Source organism: Talpa occidentalis, unplaced genomic scaffold, assembly GCF_014898055.3.
Source record: "Talpa occidentalis isolate TD23 unplaced genomic scaffold, MPIMG_talOcc4v2.1 talOcc4.11, whole genome shotgun sequence".
NCBI classification, from domain to species: domain Eukaryota; kingdom Metazoa; phylum Chordata; class Mammalia; order Eulipotyphla; family Talpidae; genus Talpa; species Talpa occidentalis.
In genome coordinates, this window is record NW_023601104.1 from 73,785,319 (window position 1) to 73,812,502 (window position 27,184).

General features: G+C 37.6%; 1 protein-coding gene across 3 annotated transcripts; it reads left to right on the plus strand.

Annotated features, from left to right (window-relative positions):
• Nucleotides 1-1,484: 1,484 nt before the first annotated feature.
• Nucleotides 1,485-27,184, plus strand: GARIN2 (golgi associated RAB2 interactor family member 2). Of its 3 annotated transcripts, XM_054691169.1 has the most exons (10): nt 1,485-1,668; nt 6,288-6,373; nt 7,662-7,824; nt 11,752-11,951; nt 12,631-13,165; nt 15,970-16,217; nt 20,789-20,817; nt 23,418-24,286; nt 24,516-24,576; nt 27,070-27,184. In XM_054691169.1, exons 2-8 carry the CDS (start codon nt 6,342-6,344, stop codon nt 23,480-23,482), a joined length of 1,272 nt encoding a protein of 423 aa, XP_054547144.1. In that variant the 5' UTR covers nt 1,485-1,668; nt 6,288-6,341; the 3' UTR covers nt 23,483-24,286; nt 24,516-24,576; nt 27,070-27,184. The 3 variants fall into 3 exon arrangements, with proteins under 3 accessions (XP_054547144.1, XP_037359427.1, XP_037359428.1); XM_037503530.2 differs by lacking the exon at nt 23,418-24,286 and having other exon boundaries at nt 1,486-1,668; nt 24,404-24,576; XM_037503531.2 differs by lacking the exon at nt 23,418-24,286 and having other exon boundaries at nt 1,486-1,668.

Here is a 27,184-nt window from a genome sequence, read left to right on the forward strand (position 1 = left end):
ATTTTAAAGGTAAATATTTAAAATAAATGATTTTTGTTTCTCTTTTTCATTATTCCTTTACTTTTTAATATCCCAATAGCCTAAAAAAATGGAAGTGAGATAATACCAGAGTTTCATCATCAAGGTATGTCAAAACTAAATAATATCAACATGGAGGAAATGGGATCAGATTTATATAAAATATTTCCTGGCCCTGAGACAGGAGAAACAGGAAAATGACAAGTGGTGATCATGCAATAAATAAGCTGAATGAAGAAATCGGTGACTAGAAATCTGGTATTTATGACTAGAAGAAGAATTTGAACCACCAAGAGCACTCAGGAGAGAAGCCCAGAAAGGGAGTGTCTGAGGCAAAGATAACAGGACACCCTTTGAGCCTGCACATGGAGCCAAAGGCCAGTGCCTGCAGACAACCAGTTACACAGAGAGCTGGCACCAGAGCCTGATGCCATTAAACAGTCAATTTACACAGCTGGACCTCAACTCTGCTTCTGGGAAAACTGCCTGATATACATTCTATGCATGTGGATGCCATGGTATCCCTGACCACACCTAGTCTCAAATGGGAAATAACATTTCTTTTTTTTTTTTTTTTTAAGATTTATTTATTTATTTATTTGTTTGTTTGTTTATTTTTTTATACAGGCACTGGGCACAGTCAGAAGCACGGGAGGGTGAGCGAACTCACCAGAGCCAGAGTGGGGAGCAGAGCAGGCAGAAGGACCGAAGCACACTGCTGAGGGGAGCAGCGGGCGGCAGGAGAGGTCTGCGCGCCATGTGGGACCCTCGTCCGGTGGCCGGGGAGCAGCCAGGGATCGAACCAGCACTGCAGATGCCGCGGACAGCCTCATAACCCAGCGCTCAACCGCTGCGCCACCGGGGAGGCCCGGAAATAACATTTCTTAAGGAAACAGAAACACTATCATCTTCTCCAAAACTCAGAGAGTTCATGTATGAGCTGAGAGACTAGATATTCTGAGGCACACCTGTCAAAAGCAAGTGTTTGGGTCTTGTATATGGTAACCCAAATAAGGTAAACTCACCAAGGTAATGACCCCACCCCAAACCTGGGTGGCCAGCTAGAGACCCACTCATGAGCCATTACTGAATGCCTACAAGAGATGTATCCAGAATACACCAGAAGCTACAGGTATGAAGATCAAGAGGTCTCTGCCTTCTAAGAATATTGCTTGTTTAGCTCATAATGACGTAAATATGTTTAAATCTCTGAAAATTGAAATAAAGGGAGATTTAATGATATACTAAAGTGCTTACAACTTTTTCATAGGATATCTTTTTCTTGGTTGGTCTACTCCTAAAATTGACTTTCCTCTGAAAACTTCACACCACAACCAGAACTACCACACCTGAGCCATGTGGGCTCCTCAGGAGCGCTGGCAACCCTTAATCCCCTTCAGAGTTGCTCCTTCCCACTTCTCTTACTTCAGAGACTATGTCAGCACATTATGATGCAGGGTCAGTAGAACAATGCCCAGAGCAGCCTGGCATCCTGTGCTTCTTTTACTAAGTGGTTAGTTGCCTGCCCAGAAGATATCAACACCTTCTGCCAAAGAAATGTGAAAAGAGTTGGACACGTGCTATTTGGAGACTATTCTCCTAGTAGACATCCAGGAGATCTCCAGGGATCTGTTTCAGCCTCACATATTTGTAAGTGACTGTCTGGTAACTGCAATGTTGGTATGAACCCGAGAGACAGAAAAAAATGGATATTTCGATGAATTCTATTAATTGAAGGGTGTCTATTTTCTTTCTAGCTTCTTCTTTTTCCTTTGAATTTCATTTCTTATACTAGAGCAAGCAGGAAGTTCAGAGACTTACTATCTGGTTACCAAATTTCTTTATCTCAAAAATAATTTCATTTAGAGTTTAACTTTGAAATGAAGAGAAGCATTTCAAATTCTTTTAAAATTTTTATTTTTCAACTGTTACCGCAATTTTCTTCTGTGAATGACTGAGAATTGAATGAATTTGTGTAAAGACCATCATTTGTCATTATTTAAATGGCAAGAAGATCCAAAAGTTAGGGCTTTTCTACTCAAAGCTGAAAGGATAACAGAAGGCACCATTGTCAAGGGAAGGGCTACAACAGTCAGGCTTCTCAAAGGTGCAACCAGAATTGCAACACAAAATTGCAACCTAGAATTGCAATGGATCAATTCGAAAAATGGGTTTCTGTGTTAAGAATCTTAGAAAACATTAGCCAAGTAAATGCTATGCTTCAAAGTGCTACAAAGAACTAACCTCAAAGCACCAAGTGTCAGAACAGCTTTAACAAGTGACAAGTAAACACCATCATTAAGAGCTTTCATGTAATTAACGTTGGCTCCCCAACTCCCTCTCCCTCCCACACCCAATTTCCATTCAAATACCAGGTGTCTTGGTTCCAGAATCCCAATGACTGTATTTCTTTCTGAGAAAATAAAGACATCCCATCACGACCACAGAGTGAATGTACCTCATATCCATACTATTCTTAACCCTAATGGGGCCTCAGTTATCCTTAAAACAACCCAGATGGGGACGTCCTCTTGGCATCATGGAAAGACTAGAGCAAAGCTGAAACATTTCTACCCTGAAATCTATATAGAACATTTCTTCTCTGTACTTGCATTCCACATTAAACCACTGGCATTGGTTTCCAGTCTGTAATCATTTTTAAAGGAATCACTCTACCTTTCTTTTACTAAAAGAAGCCCAGAATGCTTTTTCCAAATGAAAATTGTACTGCAATTATGAGGAAAAATGCATCCTAATGTAACTATCTACTGAATTAATCTCCACTGAATTGGAGCTGAAAAAAAGAAAAAAAGAGGATTGAGAAGGGGGAGAAGCACTAATTTTTAAAAAAATATATAAAGAATTAGCTAGTGGTAAGTGGGGATCTCAAATAATTAGATTCCTTTATGGTCTCCTTGTTCTGCATGCGGTTAAAGCCTGTCAAATTGCTCTGTATCTTTCTTGCTTAATTAAAAGTGAGGGCCTATATTAATGGTAAAACAAACCAGGATTGTGAAAATGAATATGCAATACTGGTAGAACAAATTATAAAAAAAGTTTCTGTGTGCAAAATGAAGTTTTGTCTTCCCATGATAAACTACAGCATCTCTGCTTTTCTTCTCTGGTTTTAATTCACACTTCATTTAACATATATTATACTTTTATATTATACATTCATGGTCCCATAATATGAGTAATCTATTTTTAATATGAAAAGTTACTTTTTATTTATGAGTTCTACATTATAGACCTCTACTGCATATATAATGATAATAAAGCAAGGTAGTATGAATTTTCATATAGAATTTATATAAATTAAGACTTGCTTTATTTAAAAATATCACATAGAATGTACAAATGTTCCATTTATTAATAACATTATTGCAAATTTCACTTGCAATAACCTTCCTCCCCTAATATCATATCATAAAGGTCATGGTCATGTCATTTTTTGACATACAATGATCACAAGGACATATATGCACTATTCATGTTATTATCTCCATGTATCTATGGATAAGAATAAAAATGTCCCAAAGTTATATCATGGTAATGTCCAAATATATAACAGAGACTTAGAAGTGGAGACTAGTGTGGAACACTCCGTTAAGAAATGCACAAACCCTGCAAATATACTAGAATCATTGAACTGTGCCCTTTAAATGAGTAAGGTGATAGTACATAAATGAAATCTAATTAAAGCTATACTAAAAACTGGTCCATGTGTAAAATTATTAGGAAAGCCAAGTTATCAATAAAAGTCCAGCCCGCACAAATTAGAATTGTTTTGAATCATCACAATTAATAGCAGTATCTCAGTATAAGTGTTGTTCACTGGGTAGAGGAATGGGTGCTGTGAGTTGTCTAGCTGCTCTTCTACAATCCCCCCAACAAGGTAGCAGAGCAGAGCACAAAGTTCCTATCAGAGTGCCTTGAATCACCTACTGCTTTTTAAGAGAAGATCATTTCTCAAACATCAATTTAACCACTGGGCACAATTCATTTTGGTACGTCTCACCAGAGATTGTGACGTTCCAAACAATGCCACACCCTGACTGGTAACTGCTGTTTTTAAAAGTATTTACTGTTATAGGAAAATTTTATATAATGTGTACACATATTTATGTAAAACTAGAGAGATCAAACTTTATATACCTTTTGTACACCAAAAATTTAATACAGTCTCCAAATAAATAGTTCATATATCGTAAATAGTTCACTTAACAACTGATCCTGCTCTTAGACCACTGACAAAATGCATGGTGGTGAGTGTGCAGCCAAAATTGGTTTCACAGAGCAATTCATATGTCTTAAGAACAGTGCAGTCTTAATTAACCAGGATAAGTGGAAAGGCTGGTATAGGGCGATGAGGTTGTGGTGCACAGATTGACCATCTCAAATAACAGTAGCAACATAACTAGTTAACATTCAAGCATTTACTATCTATGTACATAATTCAAAAGTGTAGAAATAATCCCAGATTTAGTAACAAAAAAAAATCACATCAAAGAAGATAATAAAGATTCATTTTCTGCTTCTTAGCTGAACTCTCCTTTGTTACAGAATTCAAAGCGGACAAGAAAGGCAAGGCCCGGGCATGGCTCCAAATGCACGGAAGCCCTGCCCTTCCTCCCATTTCCCCCTCTCCAGGCGACCTCTCCATGCTCTGTAAACCCTAAATCCACAACTATATCTGCTCCCCTGGGAGACCATCTGCTGATGGCTTTCTGGAGGCACTGGGCTTGTAACCAAGCAATTCTAGAGGTCATATAAATGTCTGTGCTAAAAATGGGCATTCCCTAGTCCAGTGGTCACGGGACATCTATACATTAGCATCCACCAGTAAACACTAGACATACCCTCTGGAATGTGAGTGTTGTCCATTTCTCAGAGTGTTGTTTTTTTTTTTAATGATGCAAGAGTTGACTATTGCGTTTCACCAAATCTAAGATCCATCAACTATTAAGATAGGCCATTAAAGGACTATGGGGAGCAAGGCGGGGATCCTGCTGGTTAGATAGTCAATGCTTTCTTAGAGTTTTTCCACATATTATCTGTTATCATCTGTGCTGTCATCCTTGTGCATTTCTTAAAGGAGTGTTCCACGCTAGTCTCTACTTCCAAGTCTCTGACATGTATTTGGCAAGTTTCATACTGGAAATTTTTAAATGGCATCAACAAATGATTTTCAGGTACCCATGAGGGACACATTTTAAATGGCAATTAAATGCAATACCTGTAGTATTATCAATGTATATAATTTAATAGGAACAATTATATGATGTTCATGCCTGTGACAATCATGTTGTGGTTGCCCAATAGCAGAGAGTGATCACAAGGCATGTTCCACCTCCAGAGTTGTTAAACTGAGGAAAAATATATTTCTTAGCATGAATATAATTTGGGAAATTGTTATCAAGCTAGCAGGGATCAAGAGGGAACCTAGCCCGGCAAATGCTGGGTAGATTATACTTTTCGACTCAAGGCGATGTGATAAGGCTGATACAGGTACTGTTTAGGTGCTCACTGCTAGACCACCATGGTGCTCACTGCTTTCTGTGCATCACTGTGTTTGAACATCCAACACTGCATTGGGGTGCGTTATCTCATCCACTTTTTATACATGAGGATAATGAGCTCACAGATGTGAAGTAAGCAGGTTTGCAAAGTGTAAATATGAACTGAGATGTGTCTGACTACAGAATTCACTATATTCCCCCATACCAGTTTCCACACTGTTTATAGCACTTGAATTCAGATAGTGATTATGGTTGTGTTCCCCCTGGTTCAGGTATTCCTGAAAGGTCATTTAAGTCAGAGTTTTACGGAGAGGAAAAATGCTTGTCACAATGACTGTAACCACAACTTAGTATGAAATACTAGAGAGTTGTATAGGCTGCTCCGATTTTTTTATAAGAATATTACATATAAAGCTTCTTACAACCTTCCATTACTTTCTTGTTGCATTATCAAATATCCTCAAAGGCTAGAGAACCCAGGATTTCACTGGTTGGTAGTTTCAGGCCAACTATGAGCTATGGACTCGAAACTGTCTGGTTCCACTCAACAAAAGACCATGATTATGATCCTTGATAACTGCTCATCCCAAATGCTGACAGCAGCCCCCAGCCCCCGCCCCGCCACTTCACCCAGCTAATTTAGTTAAACTCTTCCTAAAGCCTTGAAACCACATACAAAATAAGAGTAAAGATTAGTGACATTTTCTTCTTTTGTATACACTTCCTCTGTTTTTGTTTCTTTCACGAAAGACTGCATCATGAAAAGGAGGAAGCCCTACTGAAGTGAATTAAAGCTTTGTCTTCATGCAAGGACTGTGGCTTGGCCCTGAGTTAAGGTAAGAAGTGATGAACCATAGAGAAGAGACTGTGTACTGAGTCATCATACTCTCTCCTTCCATTTTCCTCTCTCTCTTCCTTTCTCTCTCACTTCCTACTCTAATTACTTCTCTTTCCAAGCTTTCCTTTTTTCTTCTTCCCCTTTTATGGGAATTCAGTGTACCAAAGTTGTTGCTCTGAGATCTTAAGAGGGGACATGTGAACTAATATGAGTGTGTCTGAGCTGGGAGGGACAACAGTTTAAGAAATCATGGCTGTTCTGGAAAATGAAAGGTGAGCCCTGCTGTGACACCCTAATCCAGATGGCTGCTGATCTTTGTTTGTAGGAAATCAGGCAGAAGTGGTCTCTGCATCTCAATGCCCTTGCTAGGACAACAATGAAACATGTTCATTAGTTAGCTTTAGCTTGAGCTGGTGGAAAAAAGAATCTCTGAAGAAAGGCTGAGGTAGAAATACAGAGAGGAGCTGCTGCTTGCAGTTAAAGACTTCTTTTAACTGGCATTGAGGTTCTGGAAAGGGTGATATTTTGAACATATGAATGGAATTACATCCTGAGGCCTTGTTCCCTTCTTGGAATTTTATCATTTCTGGTGGATGAAAGGTGAAATCTAATGATGTAGAGCCACTGTTTTTTGAAGTAGTTTTGGAAAGTCCAAGCAAGAGAGCAGGAGATGAACAACTGTCATAGATCAGATAATCTACTACTCCACCAACCAAGCATTGAGCTTCAATCTTTGGTGAATGATCAGGAGATGTTTCAGTTTAGTATAGTTTTGATACCTACTTACAAAAAGAACTTGAGAGCTCTCCATGACAGAAAAGGTAATGATGCCCTTAATTAAGAAAACAGAAAATAATAGTTTGGAAGAAGAAGGACATTTGAGGAGAGACCTCCTGAGAGGACTTTCCTAATCATCCTAATTAATTAGAATTGCCAGTCTCACTATCCAGGCCTTTTTCATTAGCTAGAGTCTTTGTAACTTTCATCTCCCAACATCTTTATTTTTTTTTACTTGCTTACTGTCTCCCCAAGGAGAATAAGCTGTATGAGGGCAGGAAACTCATCGGTTCTCTTCAGATGTATATTCAGATCCCAGTGCAGTGCCCAGCATATCATAGATGTTGATAGAATTTGCTGGATTCTAATTGCTAATTAATGAATACATAAACTATTCAGAGTTTTAGATAGTACCCTATAGACCAGGCAACTGAATTTTTTTTTTAAATTTTTTCTATATCTGCTCATTGTACCGCCACTCCTTCTGTTTCCTGATGTTGGTATATAAGCACAATGAAGAAGAATGACAGGAAGTCTACCACTAGGACCAGTGAGGAAGACGCCACCTGTGACCGACACACCCTCAGTGCAGGGGATCTTCAAAATATGTTGGGTGAAGGAGAGTATGCACCTTTTGTGTCTCCTCCTATGTTAGAGAGCAATTTTATTCAGGTAAATAAATAAGAATTTGAACCTTGAATTATATGCTAATAATTTAAGTAGTTACTTTTCTCAAAAAACAACTGAAAATTTGGGGACAGTTGTCTTAAATACGGCAAGGGAATGTGTGATATAATCTAAAGGAAAAATTTTAGACCTTCAAACAATGTTAAAATAATTAGTGTTAAAGGTAAACTCATTTCAAATTTTCCCAACAAACTCTTCCCTAAGAGTTCTGTCCTAACTCTACCATAATTATCATAGTATCATAATCTTCCAAAAATTATATTAAGAGCTTGTAGTGATTTTTAGAACATCCTGTCATAGGAAATCATTCAGATTAACTCCTTTCTTAGTCTTAGAAAACATTTAAGTAATAACATCAACAACACAGGTAGGACTTAAAATGAATTTTGGCTCTTAGCTCTGAAGGTACAATTGTCAAATTGTGCCAGGGAGAAAGTTTCCTTCTCATAAAAATGAACCTATATTATGAATGAAACATTTCAATGCATTTAGGAGCAGGTCAGACTTTCCTCTTAAACATTCAAACAAAAAATGGGGAGATAAGTTCGATGATGTTGGCCATAGCCCTAAACTTCATAGAAATGCCCCAACTACATCTAACATTGAACATACACACTCAAGCAGGTCCTCAGCTGATTCCATGAAGGACTGACAAGGAAGACAACAGACACATCTTCATTTTTCATAAACATGTTCTATACATTGATGCCTAGGGAGTTCTAGGGAGTTCTTACCTCAGAACACCATTGGCAAGAGGTGATGACTTGAGGAACACTCATGTTTAAGTCACATCCTAGAGCACAGGTGATCAGACATGATTTGTTATCTACTTCACCTTCTACATTTTTCTTCCTACTAATAATATTTTCATTTTATTTTTCACGTTTATTCCTGTACCTTTTCAAATAACTTTTTTTCATGTGCCAGTGAATACTGGGGGAGGTAACTAGTACCCTATAGACCAGACATGACTCCCTATCATAATTGGTTAAGTCACTCCTTTCAAGATGTACAAGCTCTCTTGATTAGTGTCTTTGGCAACAAGTTGCCAAGATTCCTGACTCATAAGTTAAACAAACAAACAAAACCAGCAATTATCTCAAATAGAGTGAAAAGGCCACATGATATCAGCTTACCAGTGATGAGTCATTAAAGACCCAGGTTCTCTCTGCTCTGTCACCCTCAAGCTTTCTCACCTCAGGACATCACATGCTAACAGGACAGTGACAATAGCCAGCAATAGAGAGATGCAGCTCATCCTTCCAATTCTTTGTGAGGGCAGAGAAACCTTTCCCAGAGTCACCAAGAGGCCTCCACTATGTCCCACTAGCCAGGCTGGGTCACATGTCCCTGCTGAAAGCAATCACTGGCAAGGGGCTGGGAGGAGGCAGGATCATTGTGATTAATAAGGATTTGACCTTTGTAAGGGGGATACACCATCCTTGAGGGATGGATATGGGACAGAGTAAGAATTCAGTTAGTAAGGAAGAACAGGGACAGAGTTTTAGATAGAAAATCAATAGTGGAAGCTACAAATTCTGAGTGTCTTTGTTTTTACATGATTTTATTTGAACCAGTTATTGCACAGCTGAGAAACCAAGTTTTACCCCTCTCTGACTTCCTTCATATCCCTGTCTCCACAATTTTCAGTTTCTCCACTTCCAACTAGCCAAGATTCTTAGACTTTGGAGTTTTGCACTTACTGTCCTCTGCCTGGAAAACTCTCCTGTCCACCCAACCACTATATCTCCCACATTATTTAGGCCTTAGCTAGAGGACCTTCCCCGGGGGAGACTTCCCTGACCCTATGTCTAAAATGTACTGCAGCTGGCAAATTGGTAGATGTACAGGAAGTTTGCAAGTTTGTTGTTAAAAAGCTATTATTAAAAATGAAATTGTATAAACTTAGTCAACAAATGATATTTAAAACAAGGTCAAAAATATTTGAAACTCATCAATCCTATTATTTTACTGCATTTTATCATTTCTATATACTCTTGAGATTATAGACACAAGAGTTTGGCAAGCACATCCAACAAGGAACTAATATCCAAGATTAATAAATAGCTCATACAACAATAAAAAATATAAAGAACCCAATCAAAAACGGGCAGAAGAATTGGCACTTCTCCAAAAAAGACATCAAGAAGGACACGGGCACGTGGAAAAATATCCATCATCACATACCAGTAGGGAAATGCAAATCAAAAGCACAATGAGATACCACCTCACACCTGTGAGGCTCACATTTAAAAGGCCAAAAACAACAAATGTTGGTAAGATGGGCGTGTAAACTGGTCTGGCCCCTATGGAAAACAATATGGAAGTTCCTCAAAATACTAAAAATTAGATATACTATATGACCCAGCAATTTCACTCCTAGGTATCTACCCAAAGAATGCAAAATACTAATTTGAAGGGATATATACACTCCTGTGTTCATTGTAGCATTATTTACAATAACCAAATTATGGAAAAAATATGAATGCCTGACAACAAAGGAGTAAGTAGATTAAAAAGATGTAGCATATATACAGGATGGAATACTGAATTATAAAAAAAGAAAGAACTCTTGCCATTACCACATGGATGGAACTTGAGAGGATTATGAAATGAAATAAACCAGATGGAGAAAGACAAATACTCAACAATTTTCATTCATATGTGGAATATAGAGAAATAAAACAAAGAAACAGACAAAACCAAACTAAAATAAAGTCTAGCAATATGACTTCAGAATTAAGGCTGCTAGAGGGAAAGGGTGAATGGGGGTGAGAACAAAGCGGGGGGGAAGGGACCCAATGATCTCTGATAACTATGGGTGCTTTAGTGATGGATGTGATAGAGTGACATACATCTGACCCCTAAATTATATACAGTGCTATGAACCAATGTTACCTCAATATATTTTTTAAATAAAATTAAAATATGAGGTAAAAATTTTAATTAAAAATAAAATATATTGCAGCAAAAGGTATGAGTCAATTACATAATAAAAATCACAATACAAGGGAAAAAATTCATCACTGCTATATAGTTACAATAACCAAAAATGGAACCTTCCCAAAAGCTTATCAATAGTAGAATGGATAATATTTGAATAATGGAATAATATTCAGCAAAGAGAACTATGTGCAACACTGTGAGTAGATTTTAGAAATGCGCTATTAAAGGGATGAAGTCAAACAAGGCTCATCGGAGCACAAAAAACATGCAATTCTAGGCTATGCTGATGAAAGTCAGAATTCCATTTTCCCAGTAGGAAGAGGCAGGGAGGAGAAAGGACCCTGAGGGTGGCTTTTGGATGGTGACAATTTCTGTTTCTTAATTTGTGGGCTGGCTACACAGATGTATTCAATCTGTGAAAATCCATTAAGTGGTAGACTTTCCATATATGTACTTCAATAAAGCATTAAGACAATAAAAATGGTTGGCAAAGAGCAATGAAGACTTCTCTGAAAGTCATTTGGCTCTGATAATTTAAAATAGAGCATTCTATGGCATTATTTGTAAGTTGTGTGCTACTCATCTTTTACATCAGTAAAACTTATAATAAACGTGTATACATTCATGTGTTGATAATACATGAATGAAACTGTTGATAATATTTACCAGCACACCAATGCCTACATCCTCCTCTAAGTCCCCTGTTCTATTCCCCACAGCATCCTTAACTTAAGTTTAGAGAACCATTCTTACAGTAATAATTTTTGGCATGCTTAATTGTTGAATATTTTTCTTCCCTGGTAGACCCTCAAGGTTAGGGACTGTGGTTGCTTGTTCTCTGTGATTACTCCGAGAATTCCAATAACGAGTATGTTCATTCCTCCTTTTTTCACCTTGCCTAGGTAAGCAAGATTGTAAGGACCATAAACCTTATCAGAAAATTCCTCTTCCTGTTCTCTGCCTTAGGTCAACAGAAGAGGTGAATCCATTTACCTTCATAACCGAGCCAACTGGGTGACTGTAGGCATCTGTTCTTCCTGGCAAACCCCCCAGACCCCCAATGTCATGCTGCTGGCACATCTGAAACCCGCTGCCCCAGAAGATGCAGAATCTCTGTTTGAAAGTCTTCTGACATCTCCTTCTCCAGAGAAAGTGGTGCTCACCAGGTGAGTTACGAAGGGAAGAGGTTAAGGATCCCTCAGAAAATATGCTTTACCCTTTAAGGAGTTGAAAAGGGAGACACCAATGACAGTTGTTTGAAGGGTGCATCTCACTTGCACTCCCTGCTACAAAAGACAAAGTCATATTCTGAGAGTCTGAGAAAATAGTTTATGACAACCTGGCAATCTAGCAGGGAGTTAATTTTTAAAGAATTAAGCCTAAGTAGGAGGAAATTCTTGAAAGCACATATTAAATGCCTCTCTCCCCTCAACTCCCCAATTCCCATTAGAATTCCCTCTGGTCTTGTATCAAGTCACTAACTTGCTATAAGACCTATAGCAAATCACTCAGCTTCTCTTAAGTTGCAACTTTACAAGATTAAGTGGGACAATTCCTTATGGTAAGCAGCTGTTCCTCTGATTTTTCAGTATATCAGAGCCTTAGGAATATAATTAGGAGCCTGATGACATGTACTAAAAGTCTGTATTTTCACCAGCCCTGGGAAAATGGTGCCCCCACCCCAAAAAAAATACTACCCATACCCCAGCTGCCCTACCAAGGCTAGTCTGGGAGCCAAGCCTGTTGTCCTGAGTCTTATTCTTCAAGTTGATATAAAACATGAAAGCAAAGACCTTTCATAGGTCTCCTATCAGGCCTCCAGATGACATTTGTGTTTGTTGGCAGGTTTCTTCCTCTGCAGTTTGTGACTCTTACTGTGCATGATTTTGATAATATGCGCCTCAAAGTAAAGTTGGTGAGCGGTCGAGCCTACTACCTACAGCTCTGTGCTCCTGCCCACAAAGAAGACACCTTATTTTGTCAATGGGTGGACCTCATCTCCTTCTTGAATCAGGAGAAAGCCAAAGCTTCCAAGATATCAGGAGTCTCAAGCCTCTCAGAAATCACAAATAGTACAGACATCACAGGCTCAGTGGACATCATGGATATTGCAGCGATCACAGATATAGGGCCCTCACATCTGTACACATGCACGGAGCCCACCCATGTCATAGAAAGCACAGATTTCTCAGAATTCTCAGATGTCACTGATGTCACCGATGTCACAGATATTCCAGAAAATGAGGTCCCAGAGGTTCCAGATGTGAGAATTGTCACTGAAGTCACAGAAATCACAGACCACTGTGAGGTCAGAAACAGCTCAGGGGTCACAGTGGTATTTGACGGTGACGATATAGGAAGGGTTATGCAAGAGCAAAAGGTATGTGACATGAAAGATTTATTAATTATCTATAAATAAGAGTGATAACTAAGATCACACTGCCTAGTTAACTGTCTGACCCTGATTATTATTTGCTATGGAACTTACTAAGAGTAACCTAATTTTTGCAGTCACATTTGATTCCCAGACCCAGGTAAAAAGAAGTTGTAAGATATCTCCTGAAATAGGCTGTGACTATCCTTTTCATTAAATTCAGCCCAGTATCAGAAAGCTATGATGGAACGGAAAGAACTTTGAAATCAGTCAGAAGACCTGGATTGGAATTTTGTTCTGTTATGTATTAGTTTGGCCAAAGCACTGAATCTGCATGAACCTCAGTTTCCTCATCTCTAAAATGAGGAAATTAATATCATATAAGGGATATTTTGAGGTTTAAATGTATGCAAAAGAACGCAATAACTTGACGGATCAGTTGAAACTTTAATAAGTAAAAGTAAAGGTGAAAATAGGAAAATAAAAACCCAAAGAACTGAGTGGCTTTAGAAAAAGTCAGAAGTGGGAAAACACAGAGCCATATCCAAGAAGGATTCCTTCGGTTTGGCTAGAGCATAATATACATGTAGAATATTAGGATACAAGGTTGGAAAGTTGCTTACAAGTCTTGAATGCCAAATTAAGATGTGTGGGCTTCACTTTCTGGCAAATCTTAACCACAATAGGCCTCCAAGCAGGGGAGTGAATGAACTGTTTTTTAAAAAAATTGATCTGGGGCCTCCCCGGTGGTGCAGTGGTTGAGCGCTGGGTTGTGAAGATGCCCGCAGCCTCTGCAGCTCTGCAGCGCCGGTTCGATCCCCGGCCCTGGGCAAGGGTCCCACATGGCACGCAGACCTCTCCTGCTGGCCGCTGCTCCCTTCAGCAGTGTACTTCATCATTCTGCCTGCTCTGCTCTCCCCTCTGGCTCTGGTGAATTCTCTCACCCTCCCGCACTTCTGACTGCTTGTATAAATAGATAAATAAATCTTTAAAAAAAATTGATCTGATGATAGAATGAGTCACAGGTAAAGAGATTAGTTTGAAGACTGTTGCTAAAAAAATTCAGGGAGCCCACAACAGAAATATAGCAAGGGGAAATATGTCACAGAATAAACTGCTACAGTGGAAAAGTATAACTTCGTTAGTTATCAAAGAAATGCAGTATTAGAAAAACAATTTAACCCATGCAACTGTCAACTGAAACAATAAAAACAGTTCATACTTAAAGGTGTGGCCAATTTGGAATTCATTCAGATACATAGTAGGAATGAGAATTGGTACAAACTTTCTTGAAATCATTATGCATCAAGAACCTAAAAAAGTTTATACCTTTTAACCTGGTGATTCCACTTCTAAGAATCTTTCCTAAAGAATTCATCAGCTAAATTTTAAAAAATTCATCAGAAATGGGAATGAGGATTTAGTTATAAAGATGTTAAATCAAACCATATTTATACCAAGTTTATAAAAATAAAATAATGAAAATATGGTAGTGACTAAACTTCCACCACAGGGGATAGCTAAATGAATTTAAATACATGAAGGGCAAGTGCCCTATTTATTTGTACAGGAGCAATAGCAGTATCTGACTAGATCAGGGTCATTCAGTAAATATTTGTTAAATGAATAATTTTGTAGCTATTATGTGAAGAATTTTTCTTAGAAAAATATTCATGATAATAAAATTGGTGAAAAATGAAGGCTATGATCCCTGTTATAAAAAAAACATTTATACCCACAGAGAAAACCAAAGGGGGAAAGTCATATTATTTACAGTAGTTGTTTCTGGGTTGTGGAATTATAGGCAATTCATATTTTCTTCCTTATACCTTTCTAAATTTTTTCCTATATAAAAATAATTTTAATTAAAAAAGATTCACACAACTTTTAATGACATAAGAAAATGAATATACATGAATGGATAATAAAAAATGTAGGACATAGAAATGTGATATGGTCACAGAGCAAACACATGCAAAATAAATAAATGGATGAAAAGAGCAGGATGAAATGTGCACAGTAGTAGTTTTTCTAGCCCGTGGCATCAAGCGAGCAATATTTTTCTCCCTTTCATTTATTATCTTATAGGATTTTTTAAACATTCTGTAATAAATATGTATTACCTTTATTACCAGAAAACAAATGAAATTTTGTCTTGAAGGTAGAAAATTATTGCATTATTTTCAAGGAAACATAATAAAGAAGATGAACTTGGCAGGGGCCATGGAAGGGAGAAGGTGCAGACAGGAGGTGCCTTAGACACGGGGTCTTTAGGACTGGCTGGCCAGTGGCTCAGAGAGCGACTCTGAGGAAGACAGTAATGACTAGCGAGCTGGCATGTTAACAGAAACAGAGAAATGAGGGGAAAGAGAGATTTCAGGGAAAATCAGCACTTTGCTGTTGTTATGGACCTCCAGCTCCAGTCACCTGCTAGGTGCTGGTAAGCAAGAATAACTTCAGATTGGGGAGTAAAAAGACATTTCTAGAACACCTTCCTTTCTCTGGTAATTCAGGGAGAGGAATTATGATAATTAACCACTAATCCTCTTGAGTGAGATGTCTTTGGTGTATGTGACCTCAAAAACTTTTGCATGTACTATGTCAGACCCCTTTGCTTCCAGTCTCCATGCCCACCAGGCTCCTTGGTAATTCTGAACCACCAAACTCTCAATCCCTCATGATTGTGCCTGTCCACTCAAAGTCACTCCATAAATACGAATGAAATTATCCCTGTATACACTGTGCCATAAGTAATCTACTTCTGTGTAATACTCTTTTGTCGCCTCATTTGCTGCTGCTTATTTTTATAGGAAACACTGGAAAACAATCGGGAAACTGAGTATCTACAAGATACAGGAAATAAGGATGGGTTAAAAGAACCCTCAGAACATGTCACCATCTCAGATGTAACACTGACTTTTGAAGGTGAAAGATATTTTTATGATACATTGACTTCAGACAAAAGTGCGACAAGAACATCTGAAGAGATGAATAATACAACCTCTGCATTAAAGATAACTGATTTTAAAAACATGGCTCTTGAAGCTGAAAGATCCAGGTATGTGAGGCATGGAAATGCCACGGAAATCTAAGATGAAATAATGTGAACAGTGTATGCAACTCAGACATTTCTTGCCGAAGACTTTTAGTCATAGATAGAGTGTGTAATTAAATGATGATATAGTCAACTCTTAATTACACACACTTGATTCACTTAATTAGTTCCACCTTAGCTAATTTTTATATTTATGCCAACTTCTCATGCCAGTCAGTTGATATTCTGGCCTTTCTGCCTGGAGTCTATTCTGTGTGCTGAAGAAAATAGAATACAGTCACATTATCCACATTTTTAGAGTCAGAGTGACCATGAGTGCTTTTTCTTTTATCATTATACTTTTCTGTATATACATATACCTTAAACGTCTCTACATTTCCAACTAATCACCTAATAATCTGAAAAAACTATTCTCATAATTTTAGTAGCTTGATTGCAGGCTGAATTTGAAAGAGCACTGCAGTGTTATAAAGATAAAAGGTAATCTGATCATTCTGCAGTAATGCCTAAAAAGAACCTCAAGAAAAATCTAGAAATTTAAATGCTTATGTTAGCAAGAATAAAAAGTTTGAAAGTAATCAATCATGGCTAACTCCTTTTTAAAAATAAAAAAATGAGCAGGAGGAAAACAAAACAATAAACTTAAAGAAAAAAATAAACTTGAAAATTTTAAAACAGCTTTAAGTACTAGGAAGAGTTTAGTTGGTTCTTCTCAAAAAGGATGATAAACAAGGACACCATTGGACAGTTCTTTTTCTTTTTTAGGATGAAATTGAAAATGAAAAAAGCATTAACATTAATAGAAAGAGCAGTAAAATGTTATTGAGAAAGATTATACACAATTTTGCTTTAATAACTTAGAAACCCTAAATTATATAAATGACTTTAACAAAAATGTAAAGACAAAACTAACACAATCAGAACTTGAAAACATAGAATCACTCTATCATAGAGCTTCCATAAAGCAAACGACATAGTTGTAACTTTTACTGAACAGTTTTTCAGATACTCTAAGAATTATCTCTGTTTCATGTAATGTTTTCTTTTAAACATAGAAAAATTATGTTTGATTTCCCTAATTTTATGAAGCAAATAATTTGTCTGGCTTGTAAAACTTGACAAAGTCAAAACACGAAAAGCCTTACTCCTGCTGTTAATAAATGCTAAATCCATAGGGTTTAGCAGGCAAAATAAAGCAAGCTTAAGATAAAATTAAGGAAACTCATGATAAGTTATTATTTAGATGTGGGAGAGTGGAACTATAATATTTTAAAAACATTAAAATATGTTGGGATGATGGTACCTCCACTTTGGTAGTAATTGAAGCATAGACACATAAAGAGGTGCAAAGCAGTACTCCCCAGCAAAGGGTCAGGAAAAAGACAAAACTTGGAAGCTGACCATAGATCTGAGGCATAGATCAGGGGAGGGGGAAGTAGAGGGGTCAAAACAAGGGAAGGAAGAGCATAAGGGAGAGATAGACCACCACTTCTATGGTGGTGGGGGTACTACAGGGAGGACTCCTCAAGGGAGAAATCAAATAATGCCCAGAAATTAAATAAAAATTTTAATAATTAATAGATATTATTTCTTAAACTACAATTTTAGATTTACAGAATAATTGAGTTGATAGTAGAGTTCTACCCAACCCACGGCCACCTCCTCCCTTCTCCTGGCACCCCAGTTTATCCCTATTATTAACACATTTGTGTGGTACATTTGCTACAATTAGTGATTATTGTTGATACAGTATTAGCTGCAGTTCCTCATTCAAGTTTCACTGTTTGTTCTATGAGTTTTGTGCATTCACCATTACTTGACAGAACAGTCTTACTACCCTAAAAGTCCTTCAAACAGGTTAACTCTTAATGGTATTTTGAAATATTAAAATTGTAAGGAAAATACAATTTTAGAATGAAAATGGTTTGTGGCTTTTAAATTTTGTTAGTCTCACTATTGTGATCACCATTAGAAATGATAAGAAAATGAATCCATATATATATATATATATATATATATAGCAAAAATCATTCTTCAAAAGAAAAAAAACAACCTTAAAGGTCAGCAAAATCCAATATTCTTCAATGCCCTATACTCTACCTCCCAGCCCCCAAGCCCTGTGCCATTTATATGCTGACTCTATTGGGGGAAAAGAAACAAATAGATAAAGAAAAAACCCCACAAATTTTAGTCCTGAGTAATCCGATTAAGCTCAGTCTAATCAAGCATGGATTCCTTTTTATTGCCTATTTTCATCAGGGACATAATTACCAACTAGAGTCTAATTTTAGAATGTTAATTATGAATGAAAGATGTAATATCTAAGAACAGAATGGGATGCACTGATGCTTTATTCCTGGGACATCTGTGGGATTAAGTCAAGAACACTGTGAGATTGATAAATAAATTTCACATGCTATTCTCAAGACCAAGAATTTCAATGACATTTCAATGACGTGCTTTGGAACAATGGGAAAAAATTAAACAGTGGCCTTGTTGGTTATTTTGCCCTCAGACTCAGCAGCCTTAAAATGTAAATTAAGTAATTTAAATCTAGGTGGGCAAGCAAAAGGCAGTAGAGACTCCTGTAATGTCACTGTTGGTGCTTTAAAAAGCGTTTATATTCCTTCTCATGCCTTGACAAGAGTTCTGCTGACTCTCCCATTTTTTTTCTCCCCCCCAAAAATAACCTTTTCTTTTTCTTTATAATTTATATTTCATTTTTATAACATAATTATGCAAAATCAGGATGTATTTTAAGCCAATTAGTGGTTTTTTTTTAGTTTCCTGATGATCCCCTGAAAAAATTTATTTATTTTTTATTTTTTTATATTAATTTTTTAAATTTTTGTTTTAGAAAGGAAAATGGCAGACTTTCATTTGCACCCGTTTTTAAAGGATACTTACTCGATATTTCTCAGTCCTTTAAAAACTTTCATCATTACACTCAGCCTTCCTTTAATTTACCAGACTTATTTGGCAACGTGAGCACTTCTTTGCAAACTCCTCAGAAAATTATTAATTTTTAACCATCACTTTAGAAAGATCTACTGTCGGAATTGAACTGGATGTGTTTGCCAAATCCCTTCAAATGGATCATAAATATGTTTTTGTACATTTATCTGGGAAGATTTTATCTAAGAGCAATTATTCCTCCCAAATGCTGTATTTTTTAAAAGATTTATTTATGCATAGAACAACCGGGGTGTAGGCCAAAGGTACAGAAGTGGGGGTGGTGACAGGATTCACCAAAGACAGAGTGGGGAGCAGAACTGAAATACACTGCTGAAGGGAACAGTGGGCAAGACAGGAGAGGTCTGCTGCACCATATGTGGGTTAACTCCCTGGCCAGGGGATCCAACTCAGGCCTCAGCAGTGATAGTGTGATAGTGCTGAGACTTAACCCCTATGCCACCAGGGAGGTCCCCAAATGCTTTATTTTACTCAAATAGAAATGCTTCCAAAACATTTATTGAAAAGGTGACCAAGAAACAAAGATTTTCTGGAATGTAAATGACTTAAGTGTATGTTTAACATGCCAATGCACTTAAAATACATATTTAAATTATTGCTATTTTAAAAATCAGGAGTACCAGGGGCCTCCCCGGTGGCGCAGAGGTTGAGTGCTGGGTTGCGAAGCTGCCCGCAGCCTCTACAGTGCCGGTTCAATCCCCGGCTGCTCCCCAGCCACCGGAGGAGGGTCCCACATGGCGCGCAGACCTCTCCTGCCTCCCGCTGCTCCCCTCAGCAGTGTACTTCAGTCCTTCTGCCTGCTCTGCTCCCCGCTCTGGCTCTGGTGAATTCTCTCACCCTCCCGCGCTTCTGACTGTACCCAGTGCATGTAAACAAACAAACAAACAAATAAATAAAAATACATGCCTCTTAAAAAATATATTAAAAAAAAAATCAGGAATACCAAAAATAAGTACCTTTATTCAAAGGCATTTCTGAAAGTGAAATGGAAAAACTGCCAGCTACTCTCCTGCTTTACCCACCAAACCTTAATAAATGTAATAACTTGAACAAATCTTGGTATTCAGTAAATTCGCAAGTGCTGTCACCCCCACAGGGACATAGAGACTGTGATGAAGTAGCTAGCAGAGGTAGGCAACTTCTAACCCCAGGTTAGAAGTTAATCTGATTCCAGAATTTAATCCTTATTCTGTGCAGAAGCCTGTACTCCCCACACAGTTGACCCTGTTCATGGAAACTGGTCAGCAGCAGCTAACTTCTTTCAATCTAAATTGAAATGAGTTTACAAGGACAGGAGAGGCAGTAGCTCAGGAATTTCCAAAGTTTCATTGCATGACAGGTGATAGATACAATAAAAGTAGATTATATGTCATTACATACAATTCACTCTTACCAGTTGGACAGCTCACAGGTTATTAGAAATGCAGGTAATTATACTAAAATTTGTATTGTATCAGTAGTACCCTAGGCTTGCTAAATATGTTTCATTACTAACTATAAAGCATTTAGAGAATGACCAGTTATCTCACACCTAGTAATTCTGTTTAAAATATTTGTGGTCATGCTGGCAAAACTTTGAAATGTGTTGTTTATTTTTACAGGAACGTGAGAACTGATTCAGATAGTTCAGGTATGGAACAAATTCCATCAAATTCCTCTGTGATTCCTGGTATCCAGCAGCCACCTCTGGGTCTAGACCAGAGTAGTTAAGAGCAGAGGGCTCCAGCTAGATGGCTTGATGCATTTCATTTCCTGCCTTTGCTCTATTCTGAGTCTTCCACTGGGTAAACTTTTCCTTAAAGCCTATCCTTGTGCTATCGTTCAAGTAGTAGGCATTACTTCACTTTTTTGTGTGTTGATAGAGTTCATTTTCCTCGTTCCTTGCATCAAACCCATCGGGCATGCACCTCTGCCATGTTAGTCTGCAAGCAGAAGTCAAATAACAGGGTCTTTCCTCCTTGCTGATTTGGAAGCGTAGAGGTCCACCACTGAGTTTCTTAGTAAATCCAAAATCAACTAGACCTTCTTTGTTCCTGCTCACATTTTACCACTTTACTATCAGATGATATCATTTCATGTTTTGGGGGGCAGTTTTTTGTTACATTCCCCATGTCTCAGGATCTTTAATCTGTAAGAACAGCTTTTAATGTGAAAGTTGTAATATAGGCTCAGGTGGAGATCATCTCGGTCTAACCTGGAGGATGGAATAGAGCTCAGCTCCAGTCATGCACATAAAAAAACATTATGGAAAGAACATAGAGTCACATTTCACTGGACTTAAATGGAGAACCAAAACACTTCTACTAAAAAAGCCAATAACACTTCAAGGTACTTTAGTCCCATTTGCAAGAGTCCTACAACAGGAGCAAATAATTACAGAATTCAAGTTTATACAAACTTGAATTTGTCTTTGGACCTTCCCACTAGTCTTTAGCATCCAAGAGTACCAGATGAATTGCACTGCAATATGGTTTTACCTACATTCCAATCTATGTTATTAAACCCGAGAGCATTGTAGTACATGCTAATGTAGTTTATGAGAAAAAGTACAAATCTCCTTTGCAGTATGTAGAATTCTCATCTACCAATTTTTACTCTAAATTTTATTTCATAAAGAAATAAAACTAAATTTTCAGAAATTCCAGAGATGTCCAATAAAGGCAAGTTATTTTCTAGAGACAAAGAAAAATACAGAGGTAGCCTTATCACTAATACGTAATTATTATATTGGCATATAATTAGTGCAGTCCACATACATTTTGAAGCACTTGTTATTTAAGTCATGGAGATTTAAAATTAATGTGGGACATTGATACTTTTATCTTTATCCTATGTGTGACTGCTTCTTTCACCTGTCCTCTGGCACAAACTCAATTTTGCTTAATTAAACTAGCACTCAATGTCTATCTGTTACATACGATGCACTGTGGCAAACTCTAAGAGATTAAAAGTAAGTATACCGGTTGGTCTCACTCATAGCAGGAATTTGGAAAACCTAAATAAGAGACCAGGAAAAAGATTAATTATAATAAAGTAAAAATCAAAATCAACAAGCAACTATAAACCAGGATTAGGGTCAAAATAAGGTGGGTGGGAATTGTATGGGGAATATAACCAAGATGAAAATGCATACATTATGCAAAAATGAAAAATGATGTAAAAATATATAAAATAAAAAAAAATAAAATAAAAAGTAAGTAAATAACAAGATACAATTTCCTGGCCTCCAGACATAAACCATAATGTTAAAGATGTTTTAAGAGAAAAGTAGAGAACCTAGCTTTAGCTCAAGAGAGAAAATCATGTTGATGATTTTCTCCTTCTATGAAGGAGACATTCTTGGACTTACAAAAGGGGAAACAAGAATACCCTGAATCCAGGGGACCATGGGAGCACAAGGAGATGGAAGAGCGCTGGGCATGTGTGATTAAGAAGCAATGAGATATGCAGTGGGGGCCAGGTTATGGAGGTGTTAGGTCAAGCTCTGGCGTTTGGATAGTACTGTTGGTAGGTGAGGAGGAGACACTGAAAGACAGGGAAATGACAGAATTAATCTCTGAGATCTGACTGGAATCTCTAAGCGAAACTGGAGGAGGCTGGAAGTAGAAAGTCATTGCAATAGTCCAGTGAAGGTGCCAAAGTCTTGAGCCAGGTAAGAAGCAGTCAGATGCAAGTACAGCACAGTAAATGACCTGTGGGAACAAGAGAAAAAACAATGGAAGGTGACAGTTTGGGAAACAACATGACTAGGAAGTAGTGAGTGCATAAAACAAACCAGGCAAAGGAATCTGAGGAAATTTTGAAAGCAAACACGAGGAAAGCAGCTATTGAACACTGAACTTGGAATCAAACACCCTAGATCTGAGTTATATCTGAGTTACAAGTGTACTTCCTCTGCTCCAGTTTCCCCAACATAAAATATGTGTGCTTATGGATGGGGAGTGAGGAGAATACAATTAACTGTTTCAAGGCCCTGTCAGCTGTTATGATTTTTAAGCTGATATAGGTGGGGTCCATCTTTGTAAATTTAGCAGGCAGCTTGAAATGGGGCTCTTGAGATCAGGTGCTAATTCTGCTCTGAGCTTGTTAAATCACAAGGACAGTACAATGTACAACATTGGCATGCAGTTTTCACAAAGCATTAATTATTGTCCCTGTTTGTTTTCTTTCATGTATTTCTCATTCTTTTCGCTTTTCTCTCCTATATCTTCCCATTTTTTCCTTACTTAGACTTGTACAGTTTTTCAATTTTCCCTCTGATTAGCATTTCTTTCCCTGTTTTTACACTGCTTTGAATCACTTCTTTTTCTACTTGCATACTCTTACTCACACTTACCACTTCTTGACCCCAAGAAAAACAATGATCAATAAAATCTTAATTCCTTGTCCCATTGAATTTAGATTGAATGTAGATTCAGAATGACTCAGTAATCCTGATTTATATTCTAGGTGCAAGGCAGAATAATAACTGTGCCCCACTGCAGCAAGGAAAATCCCTGATGTTAACTTTGTCAGGTTCCCATTCACCCACCTCCTGGGCAGTTCTAGTTGGAAACTATGATCTCCAGTTCATCTCCCAAACCTCTCAGCAGTTGGAAAGAATTTCACTTTTTCTTCTTCCTGAATAAGATTTTGGGTAAAAATATTTTTATGGAAAGTCTCCAAGATAGGGCCAAGGTTAAATTTGTCTCTCAGTATTAGAGCCCATCTCTCTCCTTTCTTGACTTTCAATTTCATACCTTTTTAGATTTTATTCTTCTTAACTTTATGGGTTCTTTACAGTGAGTACAAATAGTAGATTTATCTATACTATGGTTTGTTTTTTTTTTTTTTTTTCAAAATATGAAGGCTAGAAGTTTGAGAAGAAGAGGGGAATATCCCATATGTTGGGAGTGGCCTCTCCACCCCACCCATCTTTCTTTTCCACCTTCCTCTTAACTATTACAAATCAAATTCCATGGAATCCTAAACAACCAGGTTGATTCTCTGTTTACTAAATCTGGACTAAAATGAGAAAGAAAAGAAGGATCCTAAAAGAAAACTGTTTTTGAAATTTAACAATGAGCTCCATTGGAAAAAACAAAGATATTTTTGATGAGGTAGTTAGAATATCATTTGAATTTAAGACCCAAATTAAGTTCTCTTTCCTTCTGTTCATTTTTCTTTCCTATATTTTTTCACTTTTTTTCTTTCTTCTTCATGCCCCTTCTCTCTAGTGAACACTCTTCCACTTTTCCCAACTATTTGACCTCTGACTCCCACCTCCTGATGTTAAGTCCTCTTCTAATTTCCACAATCTTGTGCCCTATCTGTTTCCCACATTCTCAGGGAAATAGATGTGAAGAAAGAAAAGTAAAAGAGAAAAAGAAAAGGCCAATGGAAAAAACAGGTAAGACAACCTGAAAGTAATTCTTTACAATTATAATACAAAGATATTTTCCTAGATAGAAAGGACAAGATATGACACGTTCACAAAAAGTCAATAAATTGAATCTTTTGATATTGGGTCTCATTCTACAGTAGTAACAACACAGGTGGAATTCAGTATTGATGATTTTGTGTGTTTTTTCCTGTACAAACCATCATGAGTCAAAATGTAGCATCAGCACAGGGATAAGAAGGAGCTTCAAATGATGTTCTAGATGAGAATTACTTGCTGCTGCTTTTACAAGTGACTCTTTCTCATTCCTGCTCTTTCTCTTTGCTTCTTCGTCATACTTTTTCTCAACCTGCCTTCTTAGTCAATGCAGACAAAGCCTCAGTCTTTCAGCCTCATTGTTAAATTTCTATAAATAAATATAGATATTTTTAGAGTGTCTGCAAGGCTGCCATGTACAGTTGTGCAGTTGTACACTGTCGTATTGGAGGCTCCTTTCACTTTGTAGTCTGACCTGCATAGCGGGATGTGGTGGGTCACCCATATTCTAGGTTTCTTTGAGACACTAACCTTTCAGTGAATTATTTAACAATGATATTTGTCTCAGCCATGCCCATCTCATCAGAGTTCTGCTGATAGAACTGAGGTGTGCACTCTTTTGTCACTCTACTACAAAGTCTGCTTAACGGGCCTCCCTGATGGCACAGCGGTTGAGGCTGGGTTGCAAAGCTGCCCACAGCCTTTGCAGTGCCGGTTAGATCCCTGGCTGCTCCCGGGCCACTGGAGGAGGGTCCCACATGGTGCGCAGACCTCTCCTGCCACCCGCTGCTCCCCTCAGCAGTGTACTTCGGTCCTTCTGACTGCTCTGCTCCCAGCTCTGGCTCTGGTGAATTCTCTCACCCTCCTGCACTTCTGAGTGTACCCAGTGTTTGTATAAATAAATAAATAAATCTTTTTAAAAAAAAAAAAAGTCTGCTTAACACTCAAGCACTTAGTTTATTAACAAAGACTCACCCAGATGCACACTGTGGGCCAGAGGTCACACACCAGAGGAAGATAGTAACAATTGTCCATGCACAATAATCCCCTGGCCTCCACATACATCCTTAGTCTGTGCCTGTTCCTTTGTCAGTTCTTTTCCCTCTTAAGTATACCCTTAATATGTCCTAAACTTATTCTAGGTGGTAGTGAACAGTGATGTGGTGGCACACAGGGTGACGTGTTGGCTCCTACATCCATGTGTGGAGAGTACTAAGCCCTGCCAACTTTCAATATATTGTAGAATTTGGAGAGATTCCTGTGACGATAACCTGATAATAAAATATTTTTACAACAATAAAATTCAAACTATTGGGGTTTCATTAGGAGATCTGCAGAAGCAAAGGACAAAATGATGATATACATACCATATTTATTTTTTTTTTTACATACCATATTTAGAGCTGACTTCTGAAATTAGAAAAGTGGCTCCCAAATATTTAAACTGTGAATTGCTGATATATGGGGAAGCAGTGATTTTTTTTTTTAATGATGAAAAAGTTTGCTACTAATAAAGACTTTATATTATTATAACTGAAATAATGTAAAAGTTATTTGGTCCCTTATTTACAATGAGCATATATTATATGCATGCAAATCTCATGTGATAGATAACATTTTAATTTAGCACAAATTAACAACTTGGAAATAATTCAATGACATATCTATAAATCTTTTTTTTTTTTTAAGATTTATTTTCACTGGGCCTCCCTGGGCCCAGTCTCAGCGCTGTCAAGCTATCAGCAGCCATGCGGTGTGAATTAGATCCCTAGCCAGGGAGCTAACTCCCATGGTGCAGCAGACCTTTCCTGTCTCACCACTGCTCCCTTCAGCAATATATTTCAGTAGATCTAACTGTTCTACTCCCCACTTTTTCTCTGATGAATCCTCTCACCGCTACCCCTGTGCTGCATCTCTGGCCTACATCCCAGTTCTTGAATGCATAAATAAATATTTTTTTAAAAAAATGAGGGGAGCAGAGGGAGAGACAGGAGAGATCTGCTGAGCCATGTGGGTTGGCTTCCTGGCCAAGGATCAAACTCATGTCACAGTGGCTGGCCATAGCTGGATAGCACTGAGATGTTGGCCCCTGTGCCACAGGGAGGCCCTGACATCTCTAAATTTTAAAGAATGAAATCCCTTTATCTTAATCTGAACATCTTTAATTGTTAGGTTCTTACATGGGTAGACAGAGCTTTTAAAAAAACAAAATTTTTACAAAATTAAGAAGTTTCTTTAAACACTTCTTCAACCTCTAAAGATAAAAAAAATGAGATTTTATCTGCCTAAAGGATTTTTACTATACTAGGTAGAAAAGTTGTATTATAAAATGTCTTTCTTATTTCAATCACTGATTTTACTTGTACTTAGATTTTTTTTTAAGATTTATCTCAACAGTAATAACTTTAAAAATAATCTGTATTTCAAATTTTGGAATTGACTACAACTTTTTTTTTTTTTGGTCAGATAAACACAAACTACTAAACTGGAAAGCAAGCACAGCTCAAGAAAGAAGGATCAATGCAAGAGATAAAGCATTGTCTTCCATGTGGCAGAAATAAAGGCTACTACTAATCATTAA